The 9,883-nt window shown below is 37.7% G+C and overlaps 1 protein-coding gene across 1 annotated transcript; it reads left to right on the forward strand.

Moving 5' to 3' along the window:
• The first annotated feature begins 771 nt into the window (after window positions 1–771).
• LOC112451734 lies at window positions 772–2,121 on the forward strand. Its single transcript, XM_025011558.1, has 3 exons — window positions 772–787; window positions 928–1,266; window positions 1,379–2,121. The coding sequence occupies exons 1-3, from the start codon at window positions 772–774 to the stop codon at window positions 2,119–2,121; spliced, it is 1,098 nt and encodes a 365-aa protein (XP_024867326.1).
• The last annotated feature ends 7,762 nt before the right edge of the window (window positions 2,122–9,883 follow it).

Raw genomic sequence — 9,883 nt, forward strand, 5'->3', positions numbered from 1 at the left:
GATTTAGGTTAGTATGCCCAATTTCATTACAAGTTTTTGTCCACGTGAGAAACATGTGTATCCTGTAGTTCCTGGTTTGTGCAGGTATAGTTTATATAGTATAATTTATGTTTACTGTTCAAAATTGTGTTTTAGGCGGTGGTGGCGGCGTCCACTCAACAATCGATTCAATGACTTGGGAGAGTTTTAACGTCTTTTTCATGAGCTGAAAACGACGGACCATGAAGAATTCAAGCAGTATACTAGAATGACACCTGAACAGTTTGATTGGCTTCTGGACAAAGTAACACCATTCCTGCAAAAGAGAAGCAATAGACGTCCGTTTCCTCCTGAGCTTCGACTTGCACTCACTCTGGGGTGTGTATTGATTTTTGTCAGACAATGATAAATTGAACTGTGCAGTAAACATCAAGCTATGTGTAATTGTTGTATTTTTTAATGACCCCTCATTTTATCTTAGGCCAAAACATCTCAGCAAAAATATCTCGTCTATAATATTTCAGTGATTTTTGTACAATACATTATGGTAAGGAGATATTTTTGGACTGAGATATTTTGGACTAAGATATTTTTGGACTGAGACATTTTGGACTGACAAGGGGACTTTTAGGCTAACGAATTTTTGTTTCTTTTTTGTACTTACTGTACTTGAGGATCATCACCCGGACATCAATTTCCCAAGCGCGCTTTTCAGAAAAACTCGAGAAAGTCGATTTTCCGAGTTTTTCTGAAAAGCGCGCCTTAAAGCTTTGGGAAATTAATGTTCGGGTGATGACCCGCAAGTACAGTAAGTACAAAAAAAACATAAATCCGTTAGCCTGAAGGTCCCCTTGTGAGACATTTTGTTCTGAAAAATTTTTCCCGACACTTTCTGATATAAGATTATTTAGGACAGTCATTTTGACTGGGAACCGTATTTTTGTGCAGGTATTTGGCACACGCTGACAGTGTGTGGGGAAAGAAGGTCTTTTAGGATTGGTAGATCAACTGCACACAAAATCATACCTGAGACATGTGAGGCCATAATCAGTACTCTGCAGCCAATTTACTTCCCACCAATGACCAGAGATATGTGGAGGAATGTGACTGATGGGTTTTGGCAGAAATGTAATTTCCCAAACTGCATAGGCGCCGTCGATGGGAAACATATAAGAATCAAGGCACCCAAAAATTCTGGTTCTCAGTTCTTTAATTACAAGAAATTCTTTTCCATTGTCCTGATGGCTGCAAATTATGTGTTTACGTGGGTGGACCTGGAATTTTATGGTAAGTGCATTTATGAATTGTTTGTTAAAAACATTTAACTTTGAATGAACATTCTTCCGATCTTTGACCACTGCTTCTTGATTGCTAATTGAAACAAATCATGATTTCTCAGGTTCAATGAACGATGGTGCAATCTGGACCAACAGTGATTTTGGAACTGCTTTGGAGCAAGGAACTGCGGATCTACCTCACTCAGAGCCTCTACCAGGTGGGGTAGAACCATTTCCATTTTCCTTTGTTGGAGATGAAGCTTTCCCCTTGAAACCATATATGATGCGGCTATATGCAAAGCCAAAAGGACGCAGAAGACAAAATGATGAAGCCCTAAGAAATGAAGCAGCATTAGACTCCGATGAAGATCCTGTTGATGTGGATCCTGCTTTGCAAGCACTCACAATGCCACAAAGAATTTTCAACTATCGTCTGTCGAAAGCGCGCAGAGTCATTGAAAATACATTTGGCATATTGGTGGCCAAGTGGCAAATTCTAGCAGGCCAAATATGTAGCAAAGTCGAGAATGCTGAGAGTATTGTTATGGCTCTCCTTTGTTTACATAACTTTCTAATTGAAAGTGATCTTCCAGAGGCCCCTCAACATCGAAATTATTTAAGACCAGGCCTAATTGATGGAGAAGGACCTAATAGCGAGCCCTTGGAAAATGGTGAATGGCGAAATGAAGTTCAGCCAGGAGGTGTGTTGCATCGTGTTAATAGGGTGGAAGGGCTAAACCCTGCCAGAGCAGTCATTGACCAGAGGGATAAGCTGAGAGATTTCTTTTTAACTGAAGTTGGTGAAGTCATATGGCAGTATGACTATGCGTTCAGAAATGTGCCTATTGTGAGAGGCTCACTTTGAAATGTTAAGATTTATCACTATCAAGTGATTAAATCTGTTGCAAATGAAGTATTTCTGTTATTTTTTGTATGTAACAATAAGTTTGCATCGCTAATAATATCGCTAAGTTGTATCTAAGTATCGTAATTTGTATCTAAGTTTGCATAATATATAAGTATTTTTGTGTGTTAAAATTAGTTTGTTACAGTATGTAATAATTTTTTATTCAAATTGGTCAATATTGAACTAAATTAAGTTTTCTACGTCAAAAGTACAAATATTTCTCTTTATTGGAATCATAAGCAAGTTTACATCTGCACGCAGATAACATGACAAAACATTGAACAAAAAGTTTCACTTTAGCACAAATAAAAGTTATTGCTAATAGAGTATCGCTATTTGCATATAATATAAGTATTTTTGTGTGTTAAAATTAGTTTGTTACAGTATATGTATAATTATTTTTTATTCAAATTGCTCAATATTGCACTGAATAAAGTTTTCTACATCAAAGGTACAAATATTTCTCTTAATTGGAATCATAACTAAGTTTAGATCTGCACACGCAGGTAACATAACAAGACATTGAACAAAATAATGTTTCACTTTAGCACAAATAAAAGTTACCGGTAACACTATTTTTGGTCTCTCAATATCACAACTAAAATAAAAAAATAAATACTGCTCTCAAAGTATTCCATAAATAAAATAATAATAATAATTGGACCAAACATAACTGCGTTTGGCGTGACCAACAGCACCCCACCGACTACACCCTGACCATCTGTGATGTGCCTGACATTAATTTTCACGAATCTTTCTCTGAATGGTTGTTCGTCATCATCTGCAGTCGCGCCAGAGGTTCCAAGAGGTGTTTTTATGCGTTCCATATGGCCTAGCTTTGGTGACACTGATCTCAAATTATTCAGAAGTTCTTTTTCTTTGGGTGGTAGGTCATCCTGGGACTCGTGATCGTGGCAAGGGTCAGGGCTGGGCTCATCTGTGGCCGATGCGCCTCCCAGTCGTCCTTCTCCTTTTGCCTGCACCCATAACTGCTGACCGGAATAAATGAAAGTACTTCCCATCCTGTTCAATTTGCTCAGCTCGGACGGCGTCGTATCGAATCGCGCCGCCACCGACGTAAGCGTGTTTCTGTCACTTACCGTGTAGGCAGTAATGGTGTTGATAGGCTGCGAGACACGGCCGTGCTTCTTCTTTTGTATTAAGGAGCCATCTTTACTCTCGTTATCGGAATCTTTCGAGAGTTTATCCATAGATTCAAAGCGTCCTTCGACCTTGTTATAAAAAAATAAAATAAAATTTGACTATTCGGAAAATCCATCAATAACTTCCATTATTCTTCGTGTGCACTTGTACTGATTTTCAGTCTTCACTCTCTTCTTCAGTGAGGCTCTAAAGTTAATCGCAGCATCAACTTCCGGATTGGCAGATTGTTCTTCCCTCCTCTCAAATACGTTACCCATCCTTTTACTAACTTTCTCCATAAAATGTAGACTCTTGTCCATCTTCACGTCAATTTCTGACTTCCTTTTTCTGGTAAAATCGTCAGAGGGAGGCACAACTACCTTTGCACCTGCGGTGCTCTTAAATTTAATATTTGTTGGAAGCACATTGCCCCGTGCAGGCTCCCGTTGCATTGCGGTCCTGGTTGCAAGGGACACTTGTTGTAGGCCTACTGGAGGTAGAGATTGTAAACTTTGCGACTTATCGCCTGAAAACAAAGTGCAAACTTTTGCGAACACGTCCAATTGGATAATGAGAACAGCCAGAAATAAGTGCTGGCAGCAATATACTTACTACTAAAATCATCCACCAAATTTGTATTCCAAAGCTGACTGGAGTAATTAAAATCATAGATTGTTGCTGATTGTGAGTCATCACATATCTCGACAGTAGTGCTAGAAGTGGTGCTATCACTACTACTGGGGCCCACCACTATTTTGCTCATGTTGCCTCTAGTACTGAAAATGAAATAATTAGTACATACAAGTACAGTTGCGCTCATTAATGCCTGAACACCAAAAATTGGATACGTTTTGGAAAGTATCCCTTTTCGTCTCTTTTTAATTGTTCCCTTTAGAAAGAAACAGTGAGTTTCCGAAACGCATCCAATTTTCGGTGTCCAGGCATTGAGCGCGACTGTACAATAAAATAGGCTATGCATTCAGAGGTGCAATAAATGTACTCACGGTCTTGGCACATAATGCGGTATTAAGAAACTCATTTCTCCATAAAATCGAAATTCTTGAGTATCTGCGCTGGCACCTGATCCTGATGGTAAATATTCACGTTTTCTTTTGTGCTCACGGCTCCACTGAGTCCTCAAGGATTCCCAGCGTTTCATAGCTTGTTCTCCTAGAATATGGAAAGAGTTTAGAGGAAGGTCTCACTTTATCAACCCTATCCACACGGTCCACAATCAAGGAGATTGCAAAGAAGCTGCGGTCCACTTGACGCTACAAATGCTTTGAAGCGTTCTTTTTCTCCTTCTTTCTTCATTAAAAGAAAGGAGAAGAGGAATGCTTCAAAGCATTTGTAGCGTCAAGTGGGCCGCAGCCATAGCACTCTAATAGTAGCACTCAAGCATAATTTTGAATAACATCAATTTCCTATAAAAATATCTGTTTTTCGGTGGGTCAACAAGCCACCAATTTGAGTCCATATTACAGGTTTGTCCATGGCTTTGTACATCTTAGAACTCTTATTGTACAGGCATGGTTGTCTCTCAACAAGTTTGATAAGCTCGAGGTCATCCATTTCTAGCTCCATTTCGTCAAATTTAAGAAAGTCGCGGCGATCTTAATTGAGATGGTGTTCTACGTGGTGATGCTTTCGGCGAATGCAAGCGAGGTAATCCTCTTCGAGGAGAAGACAAGGGAGATCTGGATCTGGAACGTAAAATCGACGTGGTAACACTCTTTTCGGAGATAATCTAGGTTTATTTCGTGCTAGATCTAAGCGCGGGCGAACACCTTGGCGATCTTGATCTCGATTTCTTGCCGTACGTCGATGTCACGTGCAAAGAAATTGTTCGGCGAACGCAAGCGAGGTGATCCTCTTCGAGGAAAAGACAAGGGAGATCTGGATCTGGAACGTAAAATCGACGTGGTGACACTCTTTTCGGGGGATAATCTAGGTTATTTCGAACTAGATCTAAGCGCGAGCGAATACCTTGGCGATCTTGATCTCGATTTCTTGCCGTACGTCGATCACGTGCAAAGAAAGTGTTCGGCGAACGCAAGCGAGGTGATCCTCTTCGAGGAGAAGACAAGGGAGATCTCTGGAACGTGATCTCGATTTCTTGCCGTACGTCGATGTCACGTGCAAAGAAATTCTTCGGCGAACGCAAGCGAGGTGATCCTCTTCGAGGAGAAGAACAAGGGAGATCTGGATCTGGAACGTAAAATCGACGTGGTGACACTTTTTTCGGGGAATAGCGTATGATAGTAACCTCCAAAAAATTCAACCTGTCATCCACACTGACCTCCATTGTGAACTGCAGCCTAGGGTGGAATGAGTTGACAATCTCCAACGTGTGAGCACAACTGGTGGAAGGCACCGCCATCGCAATATCGTTGACATATCTACAGTGAAATGGAGAGATAAAATCTAATATTTCCAACGCTTTCATTTCAAGGTTCTGCATTGTAATGTCAGCCACTATGGGAGATAACGGTGAGCCCATAGGTGAGCCGAAAGTTTGCTGGTAGATTACACCCCATTGAAAATAAAAAACGTTGATTTTAGTACCAGTCTGACTGCAAGAAGGAACTCAGATTTCGGAATCTTGTAATTCGCGGATATGTAATTCCACTTTGATGAAATACTTTCAAGCACCATCTCAATAGGTACGTTGATAAAAAGGGAAACAACATCTAATGATATTAATGTATGACCCTCTTCGATACTAACGTTGGACAGTTTTTTAACTAATTCAAAGTTATTTGCAGTATAACTCTGCCCCTTCGAAAAAATGTTGTGCATTACTGTATGGAGATATGCCGCTAAATTATATGAAGGGCTATCTATCGACGGTGGTGACGGACCATAGGGTTGAATGTAACCACGATTTTATTTGGAATAATGTAAAGATCTTAGATAAATAACGGTTTCTAAATAAAAAATTAATATCTGAAATGGTTTACATAAAAAAACAAACAAACGGCATAAATTTGCAAACGGACACGGAGAATTTACCTGAAATGTATATAAATGTTATTGAAGGTCTTGCGAAAATATAAAAACATTGTTGTTCTTGTTCGTCATATTTCCCCTTCCATATACAGCAATGATATTGTAAGAACGGTTGTGTCATTGTTCGTCTAAACGTCGACGAGACACAGTCTGTTCCATTGCTTGCACGGACAGTCGTACAGGGAGAATAATTGCGATGTAACTAATGACTGCACTATCTGTAAGTAGCGTTACGCATTACATAACGTGTTATATATATACAATCCTAGAATAGTTGTCACTCTGAGTATCTGTACAGGTATCTTTTCCATCGAACCATGACTGAATATCTGCAAACTTTCCTGGCGCTCAAACCAGAAAATCACACACTAAAATACCTGGGAAGGCTTTGGAGTGTGCATCTGCCCAAACAACTGTTAGAAGTAACTGATTCGCTAAGAAGTTTACGGAAAAGGAAGGCCCCATGTAGATTTAGTTCTACGTAATGTGTAGACAACGCGCTGAGGATGACCCCAAAAAAGAAGTCAAAACGTACGTAATATTGTAATTGACACTTTAATCGTGATGTATTTGACATGTAATAAATGTTAGCGATTGTAACCACGCTTGGCTCTTATTGCCTGATTAATTCAAATATTTGATATACTGAGCCTTTATACAGTATTAATATTATAATAATATCTGTAACTTTATTATCACGCAAGAATATGTATATATGCTCGTTTGGAAGAACAATAGTGAATAAACTATATGAATATAAAGTATGTATCATATCAAACAGGTAAGTATATAAAAATACTTTAGCTATCACTATCAGCCCATACAGCATGAAATATTCCATGAATGTTCTATAAATATTCTTTAGAATATTCATGAATTTCTATGAATGATCTATAAATGTGCAAAGGACGTGTAATGTCCCGCTTTGAATGTCCTTAGAAATTTCTGTAAATATTCTCGAATAATCTACAAATGTTTTATAAATTCTTCCGCATAATCCATAATTTTTTTATAATGCAAAATATATTTATAGAACATTTATAGATTATTTTAGAAACATTAAAAATAGGATATCGCACATTCTGTATACATTTAATATTCACCCGACATAAAAAAATAATTTATTTCAAAATTTTATTACTATTTTTTAACTAAATTTGTTTATTAAGATACAGTCTATGATTATAAATATTTTCTCGTATTTGAAAAACACACTTACCTTGGTGGGATTCGAACTCGGGACCTCTGGATCGTGAACCAACTGCCTTACGTGGTAGACTACTTCTTAATTTGATGTAAGCGTTATATTATAGTCTACATATGTCATAACCAACGCAAATATATAATTTTTCAAAAATCATTTTAAGAAACAAATTCAGTTTAAAAAGAGTAATAAAATTTGAATTAGATATATGATATAATATTTCTCAATGTCGGGTGAATGTCAGAAACCAGTACCGGCGTATTATGAAATTTTTTTTATAAAATTATCTATTTTTAATTATTTTTTTAAAAAGAAAATTGTAAATCTAATAATAATAATAAAGAATAAGGATTGGCTATTAAGCTTTGGCCCAATATTGGGCGGCACTTGCTTGCCAAGCCTCGGCTATCCAAATTCGGATAATAGTTGGGCCAGGCTTGGGCATTAAACGTCGGCAAACCGACACTCGTGCCAGTCTTGGCCCGTTTCTCGAGTATCGGCGTTTCCTACCTGGGGACTCTCGCGGCCTCGTTACGCTTCCCCTTCGTTAGCTCGCAAGGGTCTCGGATTTCTAAAAAGTTTTTATTAATGCTTTCCAGAATATTTATATAATGTTCTAAAATATTCTTTAAATATTCCTAGAATAAATAGAATGTTTTCAATATTTTTCCTAAAATGTTAATTAGATTATTTTAAAAATGTTTTACTAATATGTAAAAAATATTTTATTAATATTCTGAATATTTTATGTTCATTGCAATGTTCACAGATTATTATTGAAATATTCATAACAATTCTAGAAAAGTTTTTCAGAATATTCATAGCACATGCTATAAATGTTTAAGAATATTAACAAAATGTTTCGTAAATATTCCAAATATTCTATATTTGTCAAAATATTTATAGAACATTCTATGCATTTTTTAAATGTACTATATTTATTAGACATTTGTAGAATATTCTATGCATATTCCGAATGGACAAAATTTCATGGAATATTTATAGAACTTCTACAGAATATTCTGAATGACCCGTGGAATATTAAAATATTTATAGATTGTTTATAGCACATTTCTTGCTGTATGGGAGGTAAGTATATTTATTTTTAGAAACTTTATTTATCACGCTCTTTATTTTGTTAATGTCCCTAGTTATTACTATCTCTTTGGTTTCAGCTATCGACCAACCTTTATGACGTCAGGGATTCCGCCGGTGCCTCATCGTCTGGCCGCATCAGCTGACTCGATTGGATCAGCTGCTCGACTGGAACACCCTCGTCACTGTCATCGAGCGGTATAGTTGTATCTGCGTCCGAGTTAGACTCGTCTTTATTGGAATTGTCGGTAGGGATAGGAGTGGACGTGTGCATTCTAGGATCGGTATTCTTCATCTCGGCCTTGGTTCTCACCCCCTCTTTGGCTGTTGTTGACTCACGTCTGGCTGACATTTCCGCGGCCGTTTTCCCTTTCAGCAGTAGGTCCAAGGGTGACAATGATTTACCTTTAGGTGTCGGTTTCAGTGTACACGCTCATAAGGTCGGCGAAATTTGAGACTTATTTTATCAGACATACAAGAACTACGACCATGTCACGAATTTAAATTAAATCTCGCGGGTTTCTTTATCGCACATTGCACATCGCACTCCTACTCCGCTTTCTCCGCCGCCGCCACCGCCGTCGGCTCTGCGGCGAGGGAACGATTCGCTTTCGTATTTTATTTCAAATTTGTGTCAATTTCAAGATAGACAATGTAATTAATGTAAATTATTATAAATTAAATTATTATAAATTGAATGATATTGATTGATCACTTTAAACTGTATTTTTGCATTCCTACAAAAATAAAAAGTAGTTTTAAACTAAATTTAGATTAATTGCATTTTAATTTTGATATATTTATTAACTGTACATAAGTAACGTTAGTGACACATAAAAAAATGCATGTTATTAATATAGAAATTGTTATCTATGTTGATTTCTATTGTTACGTCCTGTGGACTCTACGATTTCCCTTTTTCGCGGAAACTTCTTAAAAATTTAGAGTAGTTTTTAAGATTGAAATCAGAACCGAGCACTAACGGTTGTCCATCGGCAAGTGAGTCACGATCTCGTTATTTCCTTTTTTTTCTTATGTTTGCTGAACGAGATCGAAAAATTGAGAGTAAACTTCCAGACGACAAAATCCATAATACAGACAAAGCATATGCAACTACGTTTTATCAGCTTTGTCTGGCCCACTGCTATAAAACATGGCGACATGACGCGCCAAAAGGGGCCTTAATTCCAGACGGAGTTTACTTAGGATCTTTATTGCATCGCGCGACTAGCTCAAAATTGCCCGCGCAATGTTCCGACAAACAGAAAC

This window comes from Temnothorax curvispinosus, unplaced genomic scaffold (assembly GCF_003070985.1).
Source record: "Temnothorax curvispinosus isolate PA1 unplaced genomic scaffold, ASM307098v1 QBEX01002484.1, whole genome shotgun sequence".
Taxonomy (NCBI): domain Eukaryota; kingdom Metazoa; phylum Arthropoda; class Insecta; order Hymenoptera; family Formicidae; genus Temnothorax; species Temnothorax curvispinosus.

Excerpts from the sequence above, each read along its gene's own strand:
- LOC112451734 (XM_025011558.1), top strand. Across the intron at positions 1,267-1,378 it reads GGTGGACCTGGAATTTTATG|GTTCAATGAACGATGGTGCA; the intron begins GTAAGTGCATTT and ends ATGATTTCTCAG.